The sequence below is a fragment of the Budorcas taxicolor genome, chromosome 21 (genome assembly GCF_023091745.1).
Source record: "Budorcas taxicolor isolate Tak-1 chromosome 21, Takin1.1, whole genome shotgun sequence".
NCBI classification, from domain to species: domain Eukaryota; kingdom Metazoa; phylum Chordata; class Mammalia; order Artiodactyla; family Bovidae; genus Budorcas; species Budorcas taxicolor.
In genome coordinates, this window is record NC_068930.1 from 45731483 (window position 1) to 45757195 (window position 25713).

Genomic DNA, 25713 nt, shown 5'->3' on the forward strand with positions numbered 1-25713 from the left:
AAGGAATACATTTCTGAGTTCAAATTCATCCTATATCAATGCAGTTCAACAGTTTTTTTTGTTTTCTTTTACTTTATTTTACAATACTGTATTGGTTTTGCCATACATCAACATGAATCTGCCACGGATGTACATGAGTTCCCAATCCTGAACCCCCCTACCACCTCCCTCCCCATACCATCTCTCTGGGTCATCCCAGTGCACCAGCCCCAAGCATCCTGTATCCTGCATCGAACCTAGGCTGGCAATTGGTTTCTCACATGATATTATACATGTTTCAATGCCATTCTCCTAAATCACCCCACCCTCTCCCTCTCCCTCAGAGTCCAAAAGTCTGTTCTATACATCTGTGTCTCTTTTGCTGTCTCGCATACAGGGTTATCATTACCATCTTTATAAATTCCATATATATGTGTTAGTATACTGTATTGTTGTTTTTCTTTCTGGCTTACTTCACTCTGTATAATTGGCTCATTTCATCCACCTCATTAGAACTGATTCAAATGAAAGAGACACGTGTACCCCAATGTTCACTGCAGCACTGTTTATAATAGTCAGGACATGGAAGCAACCTAGATGTCCATCAGCAGATGAATGGATAAGAAAGCTGTGGTACATATACACAACGGAGTATTACTCAGCCATTAAAATGTTCAACAGTTTTTAAGTGTCTAGTTGATGTCACACAGGCAGTTGTAGAAGACAAAATTTCTCTTTCAGGAGGCACAGTCTAAAAGGGAAATATTAAAATGTAATGTGATGTTCAATGCATGGAAGAATATATAAAGTACTGTAGGAACACAGATGAAGAAGCAGTTATAGCTTGGTCTGAGGGGAAGGTAAGAAGCCTTAAGGAGTTATTTAAGGAAAGTGACATTTAAACCAGATCTAAAAGGAGTGGAAGTCAGCCAGATAGAACAGGCAGAGAAGGCATTCAGGTGAAGGAAACAGTAAGTATACAAATTCATAGAGACAATTAGGAAGACAAAGAATGCAAACCACTGCAAAGAATGTGCCCAAACAGGACTCTGCAGAGAAAATAGGCTAAGTTTTAGAGAAAATATTATTTGCTCCACAGAAATGATTTTCTGGACTCTTTAACCAGTCATCTTTTGTGGGTAAAATAATTTCACATACAAGAATGATAAAGAAAATTAGCTTTATTTATGTAAATTAGAAAAATTGATTGTAGTGTTAGAATTTGTCAAATGTTTTCATTCTGAACAATTTACAAGTGTATTTATATACAAACATAATAAAATAGAGTACATCACATTGCTTTTGCTTGACTCCAAGTGTCTCTCCATCCTGAACATGCCCCTCTCACTTTGGGTTTTAATTTTTAATGGGGAAGTGCTTTGTTTTGACACAGTGTTTAATTCACACAGTATAACACTGAAGTGGAAGGAGAGTCAATGATCAACAATTAAAAAATACTTTTCAACCAAAATGACTTCATCATCAGATTTTTCTATATTAAAATATGTTTCATGTTAAAAAAACATACTTTTATTCATTGATGATCTAAATTTATACTAAATTTAACATTTATAGAAACCCATAGTTAATTAAAATATAGATATGAATTATATTAAATGCATTGGTATGAATGTTTGCCACAAATGAAAATGAAGAAAACTGTTAGGAACAGAGGTAAAAGAAAATCCATGGGAGAGGTAAAAGAAAATCCATGGGAGAAACTGAAATGCTCTGGTTATATTTAAAATGATTAAAATATCAATTTTCCAAACTCAATACAAATAAAACCAATAGATCATAAAATGTCATGATATTTATAGATCTCGAATCTTAAGTTACACTGCAGGACTGTAATTAATTTGTACTATTATATATATATTAGATACTTCTAAGCCAAGTTTCCTAAATAGCTTTCCAGTCACTTACATTGTTTGAGAACTCCAAGAAAGTTTAATACAATTACTGAGTAAGGCAGAATTTTAAATTAGCAATTAGGATACAATATAAATGCAGATAATTTAGTCAAATCTATATCTGTAAATGTAGTAAGTATACCATATGTATATGGACTGTTAGAAGAAATAAATTTTGTTTTTAAAGCAGTGGTTGGTTTTCTAAGTTTAGTTCTTTAGCATTTTATTGACATTATCCTGGCAAGAATTCTGACTGAGCTCTGTGGTTTTATTATATGAAAGAGAAAAAAAAAAAACAACCATGAAAAGTGAGTTGGCTGTGACTTTCCAAAGTAAGCTATTTAAATTAAAATAAATAGCCAGACCTCAAGTGCACTTGTGTCTAAAATGTCACTTTTGCCCCCCAAAGTGAAGGAAATGATCAAGTATTGTGTTAAGGTGCTTACTAGTTTAAAAAAAAAAAAAATCAGAGGAAGTTGGTCTTTAACTGGATGCTTGAACTCTTCCCAGAGTTCTTAGTATGTTTTGATGTTGGTGTCTTGACTTTGACAGTTTCCTGATTGCCCTTTATAGCAGCTTCAAGGCGGGCTTTCAAGGCTGGAGAAGAAGCCATTACACTTTTAAAGACCGATGAGTACTGAGGCCCAATCTGCATGAGATTTTGCAAAGCAAAGTCATGGAGATTTCTCATTATGGAAGTTGCTGATCCCAGGGCATTCTCGTCCAAAACGAAGGAAATGAGGATGGGCAGCAGACAGGCCACGAGCTGAGAGCCTGCAAAGGACACAGACCGTGTAAGCGCTGGCTCCAGGGATGCAAATGTTCCATGCACACTTGACAGGAACCTATTTCCCCAGCCTGAAGGGAAGCAGTTCTTCCGATCTCTTCTCCCAGACCGTTACTAAATAATATCAATACTTGGGGTTAACATCAACGTCTGCCTTTCCGCAGGTGTGAAAATACAATATTAAGTGACTAGAGGGAAAAGGAAATGGCAACCCACTCCAGTGTTCTTGCCTGGAGAATCCCAGGGATGGGGGAGCCTAGTGGGGTGCCGTCTGTGGGGTTGCACAGAGTCGGACACGACTGAAGCGACTTAGCAGCAGCAGAGGAATGTTTTATACTTTAAAGAACATTCAAGTTCTGACTCTGTTAGTATGCATTCAGTGCTAGCACTTACGGTGCTGTTCCTCGGCCACGGCCACCAGTGCTTCCAAGACCTTTATGCCTTCTTGAAAGATCTGAAGCTCAGTAGTGTCTTCAGGTTTTCTCCTATCTATTTCCTGCAACTTTTGCATGATAGAGGATACTAAAGAGTAAATGTATGGATAGGAAACAGCTGGATTTGGATACTGAAAAATGGAAAGGAGGAGCTGATAGGTCTTGATTTGTACCTAGTCAGATAAGAGACAAAAAAAGCATAAACTATAAATACAAATTTACATTTACATTAAAATGTAAGTTTTAATTAAATTTTTTAAAGTTTTAAAATGTAAAGAAAAAAGTTTTCCTCCTCCCCCCACCCCCAAACTTAAAACTTATTTCTATTTTATCTTCAATTCTGGAGGTCCAAACACTAAACTCAAGCTTGCATGCTAAAAGTGGTTGTGACAGCTTGGAGTGGGAATAAAGTAGTTAATTGTTCTTTTTTTGACTAGTTTCTATTTTCCCCCTTTATGTGTCTCTCTGTAATATATATATTTTTAAAAAAAGAACTTTGAAAAATATTTAGGGAAACGTTTTAGATGAAGAATCACATATATTTGATGCAATGAAGGTGTCAGGGAACTGTGTCTAGACTGTATTAATTATACGTCACCACATATCAGAGGCATGACTTTGAGACTGCTACATAAAGCTCCTGTGAGGATAGAGGAAATAAACAGGGCAGAAGAATAAAAGATGACTATACATCAGATATACAAATAATCCCTTATTTAATTCACTGTGATGATATCTGAATGACTGGTTTTTTTTTTTCCGAGAGAAAACCTGATTCCTGAATTTTAGGAGTTTTATCTATTTGTGATCATGTGCTACAAACTTATTCTGTAGCACCTAAAAACATAGGAAATTAACCAAGTGAATAAAAGGATCAGAAAGGAATGGGATTAATTTGTATGTGCTGTTTTTGAAAATGGTCTCATTATTTTACAGTCATATACTGAAGGCGTGTGCTGAAGTCTTCCTTTCCCTTCTGAAAGAAAACCCACTGAAGTTCTAGGAATGTATCAATTTTAAGATGCCGCTATTTCAAATTTAGTTGGTGATATTTTTAATCCTTTCTTTATCTTTAACTATCTACATTCTATCCTCAGGGCCAAAAAACAAGACCATTATTATTTGACTTTACCCTAAGAATATGAATTAATCCAAACCTAAAAATAAAAACTTTAGTCTGGTACTTTTTGTTGGAACCAACAAAATCACAAAGAAAAGTTTTTAAAAGCCTAAATGTATTCCTATTATAAACATCTGTCTTCTAAGGACACTTACCATAGGATCTTTTATCTCAAGAGTGGCCTTAAATTTCTCAATACAGCGCTTCTGAAGGCATGGGATCGTAGTTACTTCTGGACTTGTAGACAAAATAAATACTGTGATAGCGGTAAGCAGACTGACTTCGTCAAGTTCTTGGTGTGTTCCATCTACTAAGGAGAAGTAATCTATGAAAAATAGATCCTGATACTGTCATATTTACTGTCTCATATATCTGTGAAACTTTCTCCAATTTGGTAGTAACAATTTCTGTTGGGCACCAATGGGCTACAGATAATAAATAGTGACTTACTAAGAATCCTGGCAAATGATAAAGCTTCAAAATACACATTTTAAATTGCACTCATCTCACAGGCTAGTAAAGTAATGCTTAAAATTCTCCAAGCCAGGCTTCAACAATACGTGAACCGTGAACTTCCTGATGTTCAAGTTGGTTTTAGAAAAGGCAGAGGAACCAGAGGTCAAATTGCCAACATCCACTGGATCATCGAAAAAGCAAGAGAGTTCCAGAAAAACATCTATTTCTGCTTTATTGACTATGCCAAAGCCTTTGACTGTGTGGATCACAATAAACTGTGGAAAATTCTGAAAGAGATGGGAATACCAGACCACCTGACCTGCCTCTTGAGAAATCTGTATGCAGGTCAGGAAGCAACAGTTAGAGGTGGACATGGAACAACAGACTGGTTCCAAATAGGAAAAGGAGCACGTCGAGGCTGTATATTGTCACCCTGCTTATTTAACTTATATGCAGAGTACATCACAAGAAACGCTGGACTGGAAGCAACACAAGCTGGAATCAAGATTGCCAGGAGAAATATCAATAACCTCAGATATGCAGATGACACCACCCTTATGGCAGAAAGTGAAGAGGAGCTAAAAAGCCTCTTGATGAAAGTGAAAGAGGAGAGTGAAAAAGTTGGCCTAAAGCTCAACATTCAGAAAACGAAGATCATGGCATCTGGTCCCATCACTTCATGGGAAATAGATGGGGAAACAGTGGAAACAGTGTCAGACTTTATTTTGGGGGGCTCCAAAATCACTGCAGATGGTGATTGCAGCCATGAAATTAAAAGACGCTTACTCCTTGGAAGAAAAGTTATGACCAACCTAGATAGCATATTCAAAAGCAGAGACATTACTTTGCCGACCAAGGTCCATCTAGTCAAGGCTATGGTTTTTCCTGTGGTCATGTATGGATGTGAGAGCTGCACTGTGAAGAAGGCTGAGTGCCGAAGAATTGATGCTTTTGAACTGTGGTGTTGGAGAAGACTCTTGAGAGTCCCTTGGACTACAGGGAGATCCAACCAGTCCATTCTAAAGGAGATCAGCCCTGGGATTTCTTTGGAGGGAATGATGCTAAAGTTGAAACTCCAGTACTTTGACCACCTCATGCGAAGAGTTGACTCATTGGAAAAGACTTTGATGCTGGGAGGGATTGGGGCCAGGAGGAGAAGGGGACGACAGAGGATGAGATGGCTGGATGGCATCACGGACTCGACGGACGTGAGTCTGAGTGAACTCCGGGAGTTGGTGATGGACAGGGAGGCTTGGCGTGCTGCGATTCATGGGGTTGCAAAGAGTCGGACACGACTGAGTGACTGAACTGAACTGAGAGTCAAGAATTACCAAAGTAATTATAATCTTCACAAGTAAAGAGATCAGTAAATACATATATACATTTACTAGATATATGCATTTATTAGTTGTGTGACCTTGGATAGTTAACCCTGTCTTCAGTTTTCTCATCTGGAAAATGAGAGTAATAGTACTGAAGTTTATAAGTTAAATGAGTTTATCCTCATATAACATTCAGAATAGCATGTTGTACATAAATGCTCAAAATAAATTAACTATTATTATTTTTATTGGGGAGAAATACAGAGGTGCTTGGACAATTGTCTTTTCTTTGCTAAGTTTAAAGTATTCATATTTTGATAATACATGTGTCAAATGAAAATAACTTAGCATTTTGTTATATATCCTATTTCTTAAGAGTATAGAAAAATGTGAAAATCTGTGTGTGTCACAATCATTTAAAGGAATTTTCTACTAGATGTAATTTACCTTCATTTTCCAAAGTCATACTCTCATTAAATAATTTTAATAAACCTGCTGTGGAAAATCAATGTTATTTGAAAAGGTGTGGCAAATTCAATTCATTAAATTGTGTAAGAATGGATTGCTACTTAGGAAGAAATTAGGGACATACTCTTTGGTAACATTCACTCATCAAATACTGAAGAAACTGTTTATGTGCCAGCATTCTTTTTGGCCCTAGGAATACAATTTACAGAGAAGATGTACTGTATGCCAGGAAGTAAATAAAGAATTTAATTTCAGCTAGTCACAAGGTCTACGGCAACCAGGAGTTGCTACACTGGGCAGTCAGAGGAAGGTTTGAGGAGATTAATACTTGAATTGACACTTGCAACACGGCAGCAATGAAGGCAAAATATTATAGCTGGGAAGGAGATATATTTATAAGAATAATCTGGATAATTTTAAGGTAAAATAGGTGCAAGGCCAACATTTAAAATTATGAAAGCATTATTATAAGCACTTTATATGTAATCCTCACAGTAACATCATGAGGAAAGTATTCCTCATTTCCCCCATTTTATGGACAAGAAACTGAGGAACAGAAATTCAGTAATTTGCCACAATCACAGTTATTAGTGAGGTGTTGAGTTTGATTCCAGAGAATATATTGGTACTTACAATGCCACAGTGTTTCCCATACAGCCAAGTCATTTTTAGTCATTTACAGTGACTTGAAACTACAAGAGCTAGTCTATGTAGTATAAAAATCTCTTTTTATTCTTCGTAAATAATGCTCTCCTGGGTTCCTCTTCCCCTTTCTTCTAAAATTTCCTTATTCTGCCACTCATGCCCCAATTCCCTTATGTGCTTAGTCTCTCAGTCATGTCTGACTCTGTGTGACTCCATGGAGGGTAGCCCGCCAGGCTCTTCTGTCCATGGGATTCTCCAGGCAAGAATACTGGAGTGGGTTGCCATGCCCTTCTCCAGGGGATTTTCCCAACTCAAGGACTGAACCCAGGTCTTCCACATTGCAGGCGGATTCTTTACCATCTGAGCCACCAGGGAAGCCCAAGAATACTGGAGTGGGTAGCCTATCCCTTCTCCAGGGGATCTTCCCGATGTAGGAATAGAAGTGGGGTCTCATGCATTGCAGGTGGATTCTTACCAGCTGAGCTACCAGGAAAGCCCAATGTTCCTCTTAATTCTCTTTTACCTACAATAAGGCGCAAGGTTCCCTTAACATTGGTAAGGAATTGAGGCCTCTTGCTAACAGCCAGTGAGAGACTGAGGCCTCTTACCAACAGCCACGAGCCAGAAATGGGTTCTTTGCCTGTGACCCTGGCCATCATCTTAACACTAACTTCATGAGACACCCTGAGACAGAACCATCCAGCTACACTACTCCCCAGTTCCTAACCCTCTAACACTGTCAGATAACAAATGTTTGTTCTTTGAAGCCACTAAGTTTTGGAGCCATCTGTTATGTTGTAAATGTTTTCCCTAGCACAATCAGCCCCTTCCTTATTTCTTCTCACTAGCAAGTCCAAATCCTTCATGTCCTAACCTCATTCCCCGATAGACTACAGAAAACCATCTGTGTGCCTGTGCGTGAGATGAAAGAGGCAAGCTCATCATAACTCACCCTAACAACCTACACTTATTACTTTACATCCTTACGTCCCTGTCTTCATATTGGCAGAGATTCATCCTTCTAAATGTGCTGTGAATTTTTTTTTCCTCTTCTGCCTAGAAAAGGGATGCTGCTTTCTTCCCTAACAGCTCCAACTGCAACACTATCTCCACCTTTTCTCCCCACTAGCAGGAACTCATGCTAGACCCTCATCTGAAAAAAAAAAACAAACCCAACTTCCTTGACCCTGTATCTTCCTTCACTTTCTTCTCTTGCGGTCAAGAGAAGCCTGAGCGTGATCCTTCCCCTCCTTACTGCTCATCTGTGCCTAAACGCTGTAAAGCATGATCTCCAGAGTGTAATTTACACTGCTGCCCAGTCTCTAGTCATTAAAACTCTTTTCTTTGGCTTCTGTTACTGCATTATATTCAGAATCTCCTGCCATCTTGTTGCCTAAACCCAAGTTAGGAGATTTCACCCATCCCATAAGTGGCACTGACAACTCCTGAATACATGCAGTCTAAAACCATCTCTAGCCAGCCTTTCTTGAATCCCTGACTGCTTCATAGTTTGTTCCACTTGATTATCCTGTAGGCATTTCAAAATCAATTCACTATCTTCCCCTGAAAACTCTCCCTTTGGTATTTCTGTTAAGAGCACCATGAATGCTCAAATCACCTTACCCTTTCAACTTCTATACCAAACTACCAGTAAATTTTCTTAATACTTGCTTAACATTTTAGTTTTCATTATCCCATCCCTCATTATCCTTACTGCTACAATCTTGTCTCCAACAGTCTTGCTTTCTTTTCTGTGTTACTGCCAGGTGAGTCTTTAGAAATGCAAACCCTATCACTTTGATCCCATTTTAAGAACAAACGTGCCTATTAAAGGCAGTCCAAATCACCAATCATGCCAAACCTTTCACCATCTGACCCCATGTACCATCCAACTTCATCTCTTTACTCATTACCGTTCACTACCTTCTTACTCTTTCCCCTCAAACCCACATCACTCATTACACTATTGCTGTCCCCAAATATACCATACTATTTAAGTTTCCTGGTCTTGTATCAAAATGTGTGAGAATACATTTCTGTGATGCCTCTGTGGAGAATGGAGAATACTTTCTTATCCTTTAAGAAACTCTTCTGAAAAATCTCTTCTGGTAGTTACAGAGGGGAACCACTGAGCTCCCCTCCATAGTGGGAGGTCCTGCCCAGCTGTGAGGACCGCGGTCAACTCCCTCAGGTTGACCTCAGCCCCAGAGCTGCCTTGACTGACATCAGTCTTCTGGGGGCAGCCACATCTGAGCTGGAGTGCAGACACTTGTCCTCTGAAAGGCACTGATGGGCAGTATTCAGAGGACCCCGCAGGTGTGCTGAGTTCTGCTGGACACTCTTACTGCACTATGACTTCTTTTGCCTACCACTGCTTTCCCCACTGCCTTCAAAGATACTCGCTCGCCAAAATGCATCTCAGCATGCGCTTCCACAGAACCCTACCGTGACACTCTGCCTGGTTCACTCAAACACAACCATTCTAATTTCTGCCAGTGGTCTCTGTTTCATTATACCAGAAATGCAGTGGTAAGTAAGATACTACTGTTGCCTTCAGGGGCTTCTATGGTATAAATAACACCCAATGGCAATTTGTAGGTACTAGACTTCCCTAGACTCCCAACTCTGGGCACAAAGTGTGTGGTCAATAAATTGCTGCATTCAACTGAAATCTTTTTACCATATGAAACAGAATATGGTGAACTGTGACACTGATAAACAGAACAAAAAAGCCAGGGTTAATTATAATATGTGTAAACACTTTTTACAATCACAATGACAATGTCGAAAATAAAACCTATCTAACAATAACAGAAAAACTAATTTGAACAGATACTGAACATAATACTGGCTATCATTTACTGATATACGCCAAGTAAAAAGTGAAATAATTTTCATACATGTCACTGATCTAACAGTTTCCTGTAACACGATCTCCCTATTTTGTTAATGAGAAAACTAAGGCTCAGAGAATTGATAACTTGTCTAGTCGCTTAGCACTGGTGCTGGAGTGAGGATATAGACCAGATCAGTCTTGAATTATAATGTATATCTGATCCAGTTTTCACTATACTGTGTGTATTAAAAAATTCTGACATGGATGACACCTTATTTTAAAATTAACATATTATTACATTTGAAGGTCTCTCACTGACAACACACAGGCTTCTAGCCATTTTTTTGCATTAACGTTAAAGATACTAAAATGAGACCACAGATATCTGCTACCTATGATACATACCCTCTAAATATGTAGTGAACACGGTCTCCTCTAGATGAGACTGCCAAACACGATCAAGTAAACAGCATATTCTCAAAACACTGTCCGTCTTGCTTTTTAAAACAAACTGCACAACTGCTTCCAAAGAGCCTGACTTACCTGGATCCCAACAGTCAAGGATTGTAGTTAAAGCGCTACGGAGGAGGCCCGTCCAGGCAGTATGGCTCTTTTCTGCTCGGGCCATGGGAGAAGACAATATTCCTTTCAGAGCCTGCAGGGAAGCTGCAGCCGTTGAGGACAGCTGGCCCCCAGGTAGCTTCACGGCAGTTTCCCTGAGGACTCCAGTTGTGAGGTACAGTACAGTAGGAAGGATTGAGATGCTTCCTGTAAGACATTTTGAAAAACACTGTTTCAGTCTATATGTAGTTCCTCAAAAGAAATTGCCAAATGAGTAGTTATGTCAAAGATTTCTAGCTTTGAAGATTATTTTTTCATTAACGATTATAAGTTTTAATAACCTTAAGATTTTAAAGGTTGGATAAAATTTAGGTTCTAATTGGAGATGTTATTTAAGTTATATCACAGTATCATTATCTTGTGCTGTGTGATTTTATTTGGTAGTTGACAAACACGGAATTTATTTTTAGTGTGGTAAAATATTTTTAACAAAAATTTACCACTTTAACCTCTTTTTTTTTTTTAATTTGGCTGTGCTGGGTGTTAGTTGTGGCATGTGGGATCTAGTTCCCTGACCAGGGATCGAGCCCAGGCCGCCTACATTGGGAGCAAGGAGTCTTAGCCACTGGACCACCAGGGAAGTCCCACTTTGACCATTTTTAAGTGTATAGCTCAGTGGCATTATGTACATTCACTACCACTATGCATCTGGGGGATTTATTTTATATTAAGCCTTGCAACTTGCAGTGAGTTAGTACAAAAAATTAAAGTTTCCATGGCTACTAAGTAGTTAAAAAGTCACTTTGTTTAAAAGGAAAGGGAAGAGCTAAAGTTAAAATGGTCAATTAAGTTTTCCCAGGGGCTATCCACAAAACTCCTGTAGTGTATTTTTGCCCTTAATCCTTTGCTAGTCACTTTTTCTGCATTCTTGGTATAAGGCAGGTGTGTGAATAAGGAATACAAGGTTTTCAGTCAACCTGAAGCTTGAAGTTTATTAAGTTTATAATATATATGAGACTTATAAGACTTATATGCTGTCTACATATAAGTCTGTCAAGTCACATTTAAGCAGAAATATGCTTACCAATGAAGTATCTATTAAGTACTGAGTCCTTATTATGTGCTAGGGTACTAGAGGGTAAACATTTTGCTGGAAGTAAGACATATGTCTGTGTGTGTGTGTGTGTGTGTATATATATATATATATATATATATATCTTCTCTATATAATAACAGATTATATATAATGCCTCTATATATAACAAAAAAACCTATGTATATACATATGGAAGCTGTATACACACACACACACACACACACACAGAGAAAAACAAAACTCAGTATGAGAGTTTTAGGGAAGCCTTCACAAATGAAGTAGGTCTGGAGTTGAATTTCAAAGGAAGGCAGAATTTTAAAAAGGAAGAGAAGGGGTGGTGTCATTTCAGATCAAGTAACACCACTGGCAGTAGCACAGAACAGGGCTAAGCATGGAACCTCCTAGGTTTGTGGTTCACACAGAAGGTATCAGGAGGCAGCTGTACTCAGCAGAGCCCTATGGAGAGCCTTAGACACTATATTAAAAGTATGGACTTGATTCCAAACAGAACTGGATATGATGAGAAGCTTCTATCAAAACTGAGGCAGGGAAAGTCCATTAGATACTGTATACCAAAAGACGCCCCAGAGAGAGTAATTGCCATCAACTGGTTTAAAATATTTCTAAAAAAAAAACAAAAAACAAAAACCACCATTGAAGAGCATTATTTTTCTAGACTACATGCTGTCCCTATATTTACTTTCATCCTTTTAGTAAAATAAATTACTATATCGTTAATCGTAAAGGATTAAAGACAATACCCAAATCTCTGGGTCACCATTTGTTTAATGAAAAAAAGATTAGCAACCATTTGTCTCCATTATCTATTAAAACCATTTCTCTCCTTTCGGGTCAAGTAAAGCCATCACATACCACAACATACCTTCAGGAGAGCACACTGCAGGAAGTTCAGAGAGGATAACTAGCGCGGCTGAAACCAACCTACTTCCATCTTCTGACAGCATCTGTGGCTTTGTTGCTTTCCCTCCTGGGCTACCTGTCAATTTAGGATTTAGCCCTGGGAGCTGCCTAACTAGAATGCACACACACAACTCCAGTGTTGCAAAGACCAAAGACTTCCCAGGCACAAGTCCTCCTGTGTCCTTTCCCTCTCCAAACTCTGGCAAGGTTTCCTTTTCAGCAGCCCCATCATCGACTGGAAAACAAAAAGAACAGTGTTGAATAAATACTTCACGTTTGCTTTGCTTCTGTTGTAGGTAGCACATTTTAATGGGTCAAGACTTGGGTCTTAATGAAACAGAAAGCTGTTATGGAGGTAAAAGGAGTTGTCTTTATTTGGACTTCTTATTGTAGTGGGTCAAAAGAAATCCTCGGGGACCTTCTCAGCCTTGCAATATTGTCTGGTTAACTCCATGCAGTTAAGATGTGAACCTGAAAGCTAGAGCTCCAGCACTGACTTTACCACCATAAGCAGTGGCTGGACAGAAAGATATGTACTGAGGTCTCTGATGTCTTTATGAAACTGCCGTCTCAGCCTAGGACTGCCAACCTCTGGAGTTCTTGTAGATGAGAGAATAAGTCCTTGTGTTTTAAATCTACTGTCGTTCTAGGTTTTGTTACATGTAGTCAAACGTAATCTTAAATGATATACTCACCAATACCAAATCAGACTTATAAATGAGCAATTTAATCACTTTATAAAACTAAGTCAGTAAAAAAAATTGTCATTCCTTCCCTGTACACTGGTAAACACTTTTAAGTACTCAATCCATATAAGGGATTTTTTTTTTTCCTTCCAGGGCTGTTAAAATTCTAATTTTCCCAAGGAAAAATACTTTAGCTACTGACAATACCCAAGGTAACACATAGAGATGACTGAGAGACTTTAAAGCCATACCTAGAGATGTTTCATTTGTACTGTACACAGCAGATTCTCAGAAGACATAGACACATAAGTAATACTTTAAAAAGCTTTTTTTTTTAAAAAAGGTAATGATGCTATATGATTAATTTGGCATTGTGGTTTAATATTCACCTTCTGCACTTCGTCTTTTCTCCTTCACATGTTCTTGAGCCGCACAGATAATCTGCCTGACCACTTCAAGAGAAGCCAGTTGAATGGAAGGTGATTCTCGAGTCAAAATTACTCGATGTAGTACATTCAACAACTCAATACCCAAGTCCTATGACCGAAAACAGGTGAGACCATTTTGAAAAGTATATACTTGAAAAATCATAAAGTGTTAGGGCAATAAAGTTAAGTAACACTTGCTCCACTTTAAACCATCTCCAGGTTGATTTCTGTCCAATCTTGTAGGAGATGGCACTATGACAAAAGATCATTTTCACACAGGTCCTAAACTGAGATAACAAACAAGGAAATAACATGGTTCAGAGTATACAAGGACTGCCAGATTCGAGATAAAAGATTCCCAGAAATATATTAAAGTTTTCTAAACTTACAAATGGTGGCAAAAATGATATTAACAGTGTGTAAGTTATTAAGCATAGAATGAATATCACTCAAAAGAAAATACACTAGAAGAATACTACTTAACTTTCCCCCTGTTCTATTGGTCACTCTTGTGGCTTTCTTTCATCTTCGAAAATAAGTGCGAAACAGTCATTATAATACTTGTTTCAACATACAGAATTAACAAGCACAAAAAGTTTAAAACTTATCCATGTGCAATTCAAGTCAGGCAGAAGCCTGATTTATACTTTGAACCTAATAAATGATAGTGGTAATAAATAACAGTCTATACAGAGAGGAAATTATACCATTTATTTTTCTTAACATCCAAAAGTCAATTTAATATACAATTCAATATACTGGTAATACCGGCTTCCCTGCGGGCTCAGTGGTCAAGAACCTGCCTGCCAGTACAGGAGTTGCAGGTTCAGTCCCTGGGTCAGGAAGATCCCCTAGAGAAGGAAATGGCAACCCACTCCAGTATTCTTGTCTGGGAAATTCCATGAACAGGGGGCTGCGGTGGGCTACAATCCTTGGGGTCACAAAGAGCCAGACACAACTTAGCGAATAAGTATTCACGCATATGGTAATACATGATGCTGAGGGTGCCTGCCCAATGCACTGGGCAGTTAAAGGAAGTGCTGTACATTGTGCACTGATCCTTCAAATCACGGTCCCACCTGGATCTGGTATTAGTGTCTGACTCCCCCCACAGGCTAGTCAGTTGTCTCTTAAAAAGACCTTGATGGAGCAATGAGCCGAGAGGACCACTACACACCTCACAGCGAACAGCATGAAGCAAGAGGATTCTCTCTTGGGGAAGTGGGGCATAAGATACAGATGCATATGAGGGGCAGAGTGCAGCGAAGCGGCAAGAGACAAGCATAGCTCAAGACAGAACCTTCCCGGCACTGCAGAAAGTGCGCCTGAAGAGCTGCGACACAGTGTGCTGGCGGCAGCAAACGTAAGCGCGGCAGGAGCACAGACAGAAAGCGGCAGACCGGCGGGACCGCTCCCGAGTCAGCACGGTGCTGACGGCGCGTCAGTTCAGAGCTCAGCTACGCTGTGTTTCAGTTTCCTTTTTACTTCTCCGTGTTCACCCGCTGCTCACTACAGTAACCTGAACACATTTCTCTTGCTGTGCCTTGGAATCTACAGAAGCCTGACAAGCAACAAGAAATCACCTGATCACTGCCAATTTTAGATCTTGGCCAAGGAACATCGAGAAGGGCCTGTAACGCGTGTAAACAGGCAGTAATGCTTTCCATGGTTGCATCTGAACGTAAGGAACACAGAAACTTCACACTGATTCCTGTAGAAAGTAGAGAAAGAGAACAGGGCTTCTTTAGAGTCTTGGTTTCTGATGTTAAAGAATTTTCTATTTTGATAAGATATATAAATAAACTTAGCAAAGAAGCAATGCAAATAAATCACCATGAATTTAAGAGTAAACAATTAAGTGGTAAGGCAATCTCTTAAACAGTTTTTGTTTTTATCAACATGTACACAAATAATAATCTCAACTAGGCTTGTACACTACTACAAAAATTACAATAAAAAACTGTGCCAGAACATGTAGAGTTTCACAATTTTATTCTGACTAAAATTTATTGAGTGATTACCATGTATCAGGCATTGTACTTTAACTATATCATTTCACTCTCACAGTATCTCAGGAAATAGGTACTATTATTACCACTCCTTTTGAGCACATAAAGCTTAAATAGTTTGCTAAATGTTACAATGAGGCACACCAAGAATTTGAACTAAGGTAATTAAACTGCACAGCTTATGCCCTGCCAGTCTTTATGACATAAAAATTTTTTAAAAAGCTCTCAAGGCAAATAGAAACAAAATTTTAATATACCCAAGGATATAGCAAGTCTGATCATGTTTGGCTTCAGAAGGAATAACAGAAGCTCTATGAATCAGAAACCTTATTAGTTAATTACTGACCTTTATAAACCTCACATTTCAGTTAGTAACTTATTTATAGGTAATCTAACAGGTTGCTTCCTCAGAACAAGATAAGTGTGGAAAACATTTAATCTAGAAACTCACTGTATCTAGAAAGATACCTCATTTTAAAAATGAAGTTCTAAGCCAAAAAATGATTATACTTCATAAATTTAAAAATCTCATTTATCTTTGACCTTAAATATTGATGCAGTTCTGGACCTGTGAATACACCTTCTTGAACCTTGTAATTCTTGAGAATGGGGAGGGAAGGGTAGATGACTCAGTATACTGTTATTGCCTAATAAAGAATGAAGTTAACAGCCACAAGAGCTGATAGGTAAGAAAGCACAATCCAAGAAAAACTGTATGGTTGGCAGCAGGTAAAAAGTGTTTTACTGACCTAAAATAAGATGGAATCTCTCGGTGTAGACATCCTCAGGGGACTTTACTGTAGGTCCAGAGGATGAGCCCTGGCACATGGAAGTTGGTGTCACAGGCCTTGAGAGATTAGGAGCTCCCTCATCTGGGTCAGCAACGACAAAGCCTGTGCTTGTAAGCCACAGCGCTGTGGCATGCAAGATAAGCGCCCAGGAGTTGTAATAATGCAGTTTTGCATTTTCACTAGTCTCTGCTGTGTAGAAAGCACCACCTACAAAAAAGGGAAAGCAAACAGTTTCAGGAGGAATAAATGAAGAGTTACGTTCACACTCCATTTTCCCTTTTATCTGTTACAAGAGATATACCGTTTCCAGCCTGTACCCTACTCTTCAAGGCAACTGCTTGTTGACTTTTATCACCACAGATTAGTTTTGCCCATTTTTGGACTTCACAGAAATGGAAAAATACACAGTATGCAACTGTTTGTGACTGAGTTTTTACTTAACAATGTTTTTAGAGATGGATCACCCATGCTGCTATATTATCAATATTTTATTATCAGACTTTATTTCTCCTGAGCATACAACTGTTGGTCACAGTGCTGACGTATCCTTAAAACTTCAGAAGAAATTTGTAGGCTAACTCTTTTTCTTTCTAATCATAAAATATTTTTAAACAAGTATGTGATGTGCCTGTGTGTGTTCAGAATGCAAAAGGCTCATACAGTCTGAAGAGAAACCACGGTGTGTGTGTGTGCATGCTCAGTTGCTCAGTCGTGTCTGACTCTTTGTGACCCCCATGGACTGGAGCCCACCAGGCTCCTCTGTCCACGGAATTCTCCAGGCAAGAATACTGGAGTGGGTTGCTGTCTCTTCCAAGGGATCTTCCTGACCCAGGGATCAAACCCTTGTCTCCTGCATTGGCAGGGGGATTCTTTACCACATAGCCACCTGGGAAGCCAAGAGTATGTATATGCATGTATGAAACAAATGCTGATACTCACCTACCTCTAAGATTAACATTTTGCCATTCTTAAATCTCTTTCTTAAAAAACAAAGAAAACCACTAAAACTTTATATACCACTAATTCTTGCCCCTCTTTCGATAACCACTTTCCTCACGTCACTGTGAATCAGTCTCAGGTCTTAAACTTTCACACTAGACGTTTGTATTCATAAATAATAGATGCTGTTATTTAGTGTGAGTTTACTTAAAAGGCCTCATATTGTGTGTATCCTTTTCAAACTTGCTTTCCCCCTGAACATTATAGAGATTTACATATGTTGATTCATGTGTCATTCATTTTTGTTGATAAAAATTTTTTCAGTAAATCAACCTATTTCCATTTTTAATGCTATTAAAAGGTACAAAGTCCAATAAATACTCTGCATATCTGTGTATAATTCCAATTAAAATTCTAATAGAACTTCGCAGGCTGGCCCTAAAATTCATAGCAAGGAGTGAAAAAAATAATAGCTGTTTTGGAATAACATGAAGAGTAAAAGCAGCTGCCAAATATCCAATCCACAAAATGTGATATTAATAACAGAGCATAAAATTAGATTCCCTTGGGGGAATATATGTATAAAAAAGAGTGGATATATGTATATGTGAACTGATTCACTGTGCTATACAGCAGAAACTAACGCAATGCTGTAAAGCAACTATATTCCAATGAAAATAAACAAAATTAGACCCCATCTTCATTCTACACACAAAAAATAAATTCCAGCAGGACTAAAATCTAGAATGTAAAAAGCAGAAGTGTAAAGCTTATATATCTTTGTGGTCTTAATTTAAAAAAAGTATCAGGCATTACAGAGGAAACATAAACCATAAAAAACTGATTATATTAATTTTAAAAAGGTAAAAGAGCCAAGCCACAGGCTAAGAGAGGATACCTTCCAGATATGGAACCACAAAGGAAGAGTATTAAACATATGTAAGGATTAACAAGTCAGTAAGAAAATGACAAATATGAAGTAGAAAATGGGCAAAGATGATGACTGGGTGATTTACGGAAAAAGAAACTTAAACAGCCCATAAACTGATGAGAAAAGACTTTCAGTCAACGAAATAAACCAATGAAATTCTTTAAACTCATCACATTGGGAAAAACAATTAAGTATGGTAACATATAATGGACGGAAGATGTAGATAAACAGAGGCATGTTGTTGATCATACACACTGCTGTAATCACGCTGGAGAACCATTTGGCCATTATCTTGAGAGTTAAGAAGAGCGTGCCTCATGACTGAACAAGTCAACTGCAGGGTCTCTACCCTGAAGCAACTCTACCATGACTATTCTATGCATGAAAATTATTCTTGAAAGAATGTTTCAAATAAACATTCCCTGTTAGTGGAGAAATTTTGAAAATGCATGTTATTGACTGTCATTCTAGGAATTACAGTAAATATTTCACCCCCTTACCTTCAACAGGAAGCTGAGAGGCAAATTCTGAAGGCAAAGTTAGGAGAGCAAAATCCTGAAGTGCAGCTAGCCAGAGCCGACTCAATGTGCCGAGGTCTGCGTGGACTAACTCAAGCAGCCCGTCTGGTGAAATCGACCCGTTCCCAACGCTCTCTTCTGAACAGGCAGGAGTCTTCAAAGATTGCCTGTGGTTTTTATGCCTTTCTACAGCAATTATGTAGACCTGTATAAAGGTTACTTTATAAATAGGAAAATCTTAGACCCACAGGTGCTACAATATTTTTATCTTGCAGATTTACCTTGAACCTGCCTCCTGGACTTGAAATGCACATGATACCAAGAAGGTACACATGTGGAACCACATTCAAAACTGGGGCAGAAAGATCCGAAAGCATTCTCTTCGCCGAGATATGTTAGGGACAATAAACACTTGACAAGTATGCTGCCACACTGCAGTTTACAACCATGACAGCTGTAACTAAATGATCCTGGCACCCTTTTTCACTAAGCCTGGCTATGGCCTTGTAATCCATTTCAATATATGGCTACAGGCAGCCATCTCTGAAATTAAATAAGATGAAATACTGAATATTTTCTTTCAATGTTACCACTAAATGACTTACAAAACATTTACCTATATAGACTATAGACAAGGACTACAGAATGGTAAGTATTCAACATCGTACATAATATGTACTATCTCTTTATCCATAGCTCTGAAATCCAAAGGCTCTGTAAAATGTAATTTTGTGGGCAACAATCTGGTGACAAAACACAAAAAAATTTATGTGAGGCTATTTATACAGTGTGACTATTCAAACATTTTCACATATTATAAATTGTTTGATTACAGATTTTATGGTATTATCCCAAACATCCTGGAGGGATACGTGAAATATGCATCCAAATTTCAAATCCCAATTTATCTGGCTCTAAGGATTTCAAATAATTATGGACCTCAATTACATGGAGCTTGTTGGCTAGTCATTATTTCCACTAAGGAGAGAACAGGAAAAAGTAATGGCTTAAGCAAGAGTACAAAGATTCAAATGATTATAAAAAACATTATAAAACAGTAAATTTATAAAATAGGTTACAGAAATTACAGAATATCTGTTTGCTCTACTAAAAGCATATGTTTAAGCCATTTAGAGTTCATTGTTAAAGATCATTAAATCCAACTTAAGTCTAGGCAGAACTACTTTCTAACTGAAATTTGTCAATACTAAGTAATGACAAAAACAGAAACTCAACCATCTTCTGATTTTAATTAGCCCTACTGAAGAAAACCCTTTCTCACATATTGGCTGCAACACTCAGTTGCAATCTGAGACTACATATATTTCTAACTAAAGTGATACATAAACCAAGACTGGCCAAATCTGATAATTGTTGAAGCTAGATAATGGGTTTATATGAGTTCATTACAGTATTCTATTTACTTCTGTATACATGTAAATGTTTCTATCATAAATTTAAAAAATTATATGGCTTTCTTACTGATTAGAAAAATAAATAAAGAACACATAAGTACTTCCCTCTAAGATCTTTTTATCCTCAGGAAATAAATGACTTACTTAGCATTCAAAAGTCATTTTATGAAAGAAAGAGCTCTAAGAAATATTAAAGCATGTGTTACAGTTGATAGAATATATGAGCAAACCCACATTTCCAATTCAAATTCCAATTTCAAATTCAGGTTTCAGTGAAAGTTGACTTCCACTGGCCGTGGTAAAGTCTCTTATGACTGCCCCCTGCTTAAAACAGCAGATAAGACACCAGGGGGTACTTCAGAATCCTTGGCCAAGATATCAATTAGCATATGAATATGTCTCATGTTGAGAGTCTTCTGTTAACCTTAAACACTGACTTACTTGTGTTTTAAACAGCTAATTTCAGCTTATGGCCTAAGATGTTTATTAACAACTTCCAAAATTCTAGTCATAAACGGAGACGTACTAACCTCTGCCCAGGCTTTTAGCACAGCTAAGATCTCCATGGTAGAAGCACTTTCATTATATAAGTGACTAAGAGCTTCTTTTCCAACCTGAATTTTTGTTAATGATGCAACAAGCAGCTGATGAACTCTTCGGATGTCGTTAAGGTCACTTACAACCCCACTTGCTATCCAGGCACTGCAAACCTAGTTTTTTAAGAAAATCAAAGACTATATTTAAAAACTATAAACACCCCCTTTGGGAGTTCAGCAGAGTTCACCCATATCTCAGGAATCTGGTCACTTAAATCATCTTGCTATCAAGAAACCCAATGGGATGCTGCTGATAATGATAGTCAAAGCCAGCATTTCAAAAGAGAATGAGACAGGGTGCTCAGGGCTGGAGCACTGGGATGACCCTGAGGGATGGGATGGGGAGGGAGGTGGGAAGGGGGGTTCAGGATGGGGAACACATGTACACCCATGGCTGATTCATGTCAATGTATGGCAAAAACCACTACAATATTATAAAGTAATTAGCGCCCAATTAAAATAAATAAATTTTTTTAAAAAATCAAAAGAATGAAATCATAAGGTTGAAGAAAGGAAGCTGTGCTAATAAGTAAATAAAGAGTTTTACATGTTATTAACATAGAGAAAATAAGCCATGAAAGGCACCACTTGCATAATTGTCTGGATTGACATTTGAATTATATCTCCAATCTTAATTATTTCATCTTACTATTTTAAAATCAGGGGTTAATTGCACCTCAGTAAAGATTTTTATTCTTCTGAAGATATTTTTAACTTTTAAAATAAAACGTCATTAATAATCCTCCAATGCAAAAAATTTACTCAGTTACCAGGGGCCATCTATAAAGGTTTTCCTGATTGTCACGATATTTCATGAAAATTTATTTTTCCTTTACCGTCTACTTATTTAGTTCACATTTCCTTTCACAAAAGATTTCAAGTGGCTTATAGCAAGAACACATATAATAAAATGATAAATTAGACTCAGTACAACAGTTAACAAAATTCTACGAATATTGAAGGTACTCAAACACTTCCTAAATACAACTGAATTTGAAAAGTTGAAAGAAATGAGTAAAATCAGTTTTTGCCATTTTGTTTATAATTAATTTAATTCATAACAGTTCTGCTTTTATTTCAGACCATTCAGGGCTGGATATTGAATGCTTGACAACACCATCAAGAAAAGCAACTATTTAAAACTGTATACCATGTGGTTCTTAGATATATGAAAAAATGCTCAATCTCACTTGGCATACAAATCTTTTTACTCCATCACAAAAATCTAAATTTGACAATTCACACAGCTGCTGAGAAAACAGGCACTTGCATACAGTGCTGGTAGAGTTTAAAGTGGCTAACTCTTGTAAGATGCTCTTTAACCCAACAATTCAGTTTTGCGGAATTTAGCTCCCATACATGCTTGGACCCAGTGAAATGAAGAAGGTCTTTAACTGCAGCACTGTCTGTAAGAGCGAAAGACAAAAAAGAGCCCCCGTATTTCCATCACTAGAGAACTGGTGACATACCCATACACTGGCTTACTATGCAGTTACAAGAAAGAAGTTCTGTAAATTTAAAAGGTGAAGAAAAGGGGCAGCTGAGATAAATGGCTGGGTGGACAACTGTAGCATCGAACCTTGGCATTAAATAATATCTGCAGAGCTGCTCCCTAAAGGAGGGCTTACTATTTACCTGACATGCTTTGGCAGTGACGTCAGGTGGCGTCTCGGAGGTGAAGGCTGGTCTAAGTGCTGCTCCTACCTGGCAAGAAAGGATATGCTCATTCAAGCATCAATAAGATAGCACAAACTCTTTTCTCTTTTTAATGTTATTTTAAAATTATCCCTTTATAATAGGTATTATAAACACTTTTTGGTTTTGCCAGCCCAGGGTATCTTTCCCTGTTTTGGGTTAAGAGCATCTCAATTCTCCTTTGGGGAACTTTCTCTCTCGCCAACTCTCAGCCCATGTGGCTGCTATGGAGCTAACAGTACTGTCTGGCTCCAGGGACCCACACTGGTATAATGAAAGCTCTCCTGTAGATGTTTGCTGGAAGTACTTGGAAAGAAGTGCTGTCTTTAAAAGACTCTATATGCTAAGAGAGCCATTTTGATACCACTCGGAGAGGGCAAATTAGAAAAAAGAGCCGGTGCAGGAGAAAGCAGAGCCAACTAAGATTCCCCAAAACAATCTTCCTTTTCTGCTTAAGTGACTGGTAATTTTATTTCTATCATTTGTAATTTTAAGAGGAGTAAAAATATAACAGAGCTCCCCTTAAGCTGGAATATAGTATTTAGACTAATATGTAATTGTATGTAACTCCCATCCCTTCCTTTTCTCTTTCCCTAAACATACACTGACATTACCTGTTGGGAAGATGTGATGGAGCCTGATACCAACTGGTGAATTGCTCTGGATTCCCTAACTGCCAGTCAACAGAAGTTGCCTCTGAATCATGAGAGATATCCTTGCATGACTGCTGAAGGACTACATGTGATGTGTGTGATGTAACATGATAATTTTGTTACCTTCCTTGTTCCTCCTAGGTTGCTCAATGCACCAGTCAAACAAACACCAGTTAAAAAGATTACAGAACCAGTAAAAGAATCTTGAATGCTTTTCTAAGTTCAGGGGAAATAAAGGAGGTTATATCTAGACTAGGAGTAGTAACCTGAAGATGAAACATAGCCTAAATGGAATGTTAGTAATGTTAATAATTTGGTGTTATCTTAAGGTTATTTGGATATTCTGTAAAGAATTTCATTATCAAAGCCCTTTATTCCCGATAAATTACCAAGGTTTTAATTACGCGACTTAACTTTCAGCATTATAAAAGACCTGTTTCATGAATTATTTTGCTTTTACTTGAAGATTTCTTCTTCAAACATATACTGATTAGACTGGTGATATATTAACCGATACACACATTTATGTATTAAGAGGTGACATGCCAATTAGTTTCACAGACTTCTAACCTGGTTGTTTAATAATAAGATTCTCTAACACAAAGTGCTTACATTGGCTTGATACTGTTCCAGAATCACATGACCTGGAAACTCTGGTTCTGGAATCGTTGCAAATCGCCGAATAACCACTAGCAGTGTTTCAAGGCCAGAGAGACGGAGCTGGTCACTGTGATCTGTGGCGGCCATAAAGGCCATGCGGATTAAGTCAGCAAGATGCAGCACCAGAAAGTCACCTACGAGATTAAAACAGAAAATCTTACCAAGAAAAGGAATATGCTGGAGCTAAGAGTTATGCTAAGTGCTCATTCTTCCTCCTCCTAATTTCATAAGCTAGACTTTCAAGTACGTTTACAGTTTTACTGTTTGTTACAGACCTTAAACCTAGATTTACTGCACCAGTGCAAATACTCAGACACAAACAACTATCCCAAATCAAATACTAATACAGCTTTGAAAAAACTAAAGGCAGAATCAGCATCCTTTAAAAGAATGCTAATAGTATTTTCAATAAAAATGTTGTTCAGACTTTCTGGTAAAAGTACATTAGAAAGTACTTAGGAAACTTTGGGCTTTGATGAATTATGCATTAATCATTCTCTTCATGTCAGGTTGAAGCTAAAAGATAATATTCCTTTAAAGATTTTTTATGTGGTTCTTTATATGAACTATGAGCTTCCCTGTTGGCTCAGATGGTAAAGAATCTGCCTGCAATACAGGAGACCCAGGTTTGATCCCTGGGTCAGGAAGATTCTCTGGAGAAGGGACTGGCAGCCCACTCCAGTATTCTTGCCTGGGAAATCCCATGGACAGAGGAGCTTGGTGGGCTGCAGTCCATGGTGTCACAAAGAGTCGGACATGACTGAACGACTAACGCTTTCACTTTCGTATGGACTACATTACCTTACTTTTGCATGTGCTGCCACACACACAAAAGATGGGGGCATAACAAAAATATTTCTAGCTATAAAATTATAAATGAGAATTCCTTTCATGCCTACAACATATTACTTGGTATAATAATTCTACCGGGGAGAGACATAAAACAATCATTTAATAGTGTTCCAACAATAAAATGTTTACAGGTACAACAAACCTTTACCTAAAAAAACTTGGAGACTAATTCAAAGAAGTATACTAGTTACAGGTCATACTGAAGAAACCAGCTCATCTTAGTAAGTGCCAATTATAATTTTAATCAAAAGCAAAGGAGTCAGTAAGCACACTAATTTTATACCTATCAGTATTAGTGTTCATCACAAATAAGAGACTCAATTTCCAAAACATACTAAGAGCTCATACAACTAAACAACAAAAAGACAAACACCACTATCAAAGAATGGGCAGAAGACCTAAACAGACACCTCTCCAAACTATATATACATACGACCAACAGGCACAGGAAAAGATGCTCAACATTGCTGATTCTTAGAGAAACACAAATCTACACTGAGGTACCACTTCATACCAGTCAGAATGGCCATCATTAAAAAGCCTACAAATATTAATACAACTGTTGGAGAGGGTATGGAGAAAAGGAATGTACATTGTTGGCAAGAATATAAACTGGTACAGCTGCTACGTAAAACAATACAGAAGTTCCTTAAAAACCTAATAGACCTGCCATATGATCCAGCAATCCTATTGCTGGGCAGATATCTAGAGAAAACCATAAACTGAAGATAAACTGGAGATACATGCACCCCTATTTTCATAGCACTATTTACAACAGCCAAGACATGTAAACAACTAAAATGTCCACTGACGGATGAATGGATAAAGGTGTGGTATACACACACAGTCGAGTGTCACTCAGCCATCAAAAAGGATGAAATAATGCCATTTGCAGCATCATGGAATCTAAAATATGATACAAATCAACCTATCTACACAACAAAAACAGACTCACTGACATACAGGACAGACTTGGTTGCCAAGGGGAGTGGAAGTAGAGGG

The 25713-nt window shown here is 37.9% G+C and overlaps 1 protein-coding gene across 4 annotated transcripts in view; it reads right to left on the minus strand.

Annotated features, from left to right (window-relative positions):
- Positions 1–1699: 1699 nt before the first annotated feature.
- The window catches only part of HEATR5A (HEAT repeat containing 5A), a 96173-nt gene continuing 72159 nt past the window's right edge, over positions 1700–25713 (minus strand). For 3 of the 4 annotated variants that reach the window (XM_052659445.1, XM_052659443.1, XM_052659444.1), the window contains 12 exons: positions 23812–23993; positions 22487–22555; positions 20786–20965; positions 18823–19045; positions 16411–16659; positions 15236–15363; positions 13614–13761; positions 12501–12773; positions 10504–10728; positions 4389–4543; positions 3073–3286; positions 1700–2666 (listed from right to left, as the gene is read on the minus strand). In XM_052659445.1, coding sequence (XP_052515405.1) covers positions 2359–2666; positions 3073–3286; positions 4389–4543; positions 10504–10728; positions 12501–12773; positions 13614–13761; positions 15236–15363; positions 16411–16659; positions 18823–19045; positions 20786–20965; positions 22487–22555; positions 23812–23993 — 2354 coding nt within the window. In that variant the 3' untranslated portion in view covers positions 1700–2358. The remainder of the gene's footprint in view (positions 2667–3072; positions 3287–4388; positions 4544–10503; positions 10729–12500; positions 12774–13613; positions 13762–15235; positions 15364–16410; positions 16660–18822; positions 19046–20785; positions 20966–22486; positions 22556–23811; positions 23994–25713) is intronic. The other variant, XM_052659446.1, reaches the window with a different exon arrangement.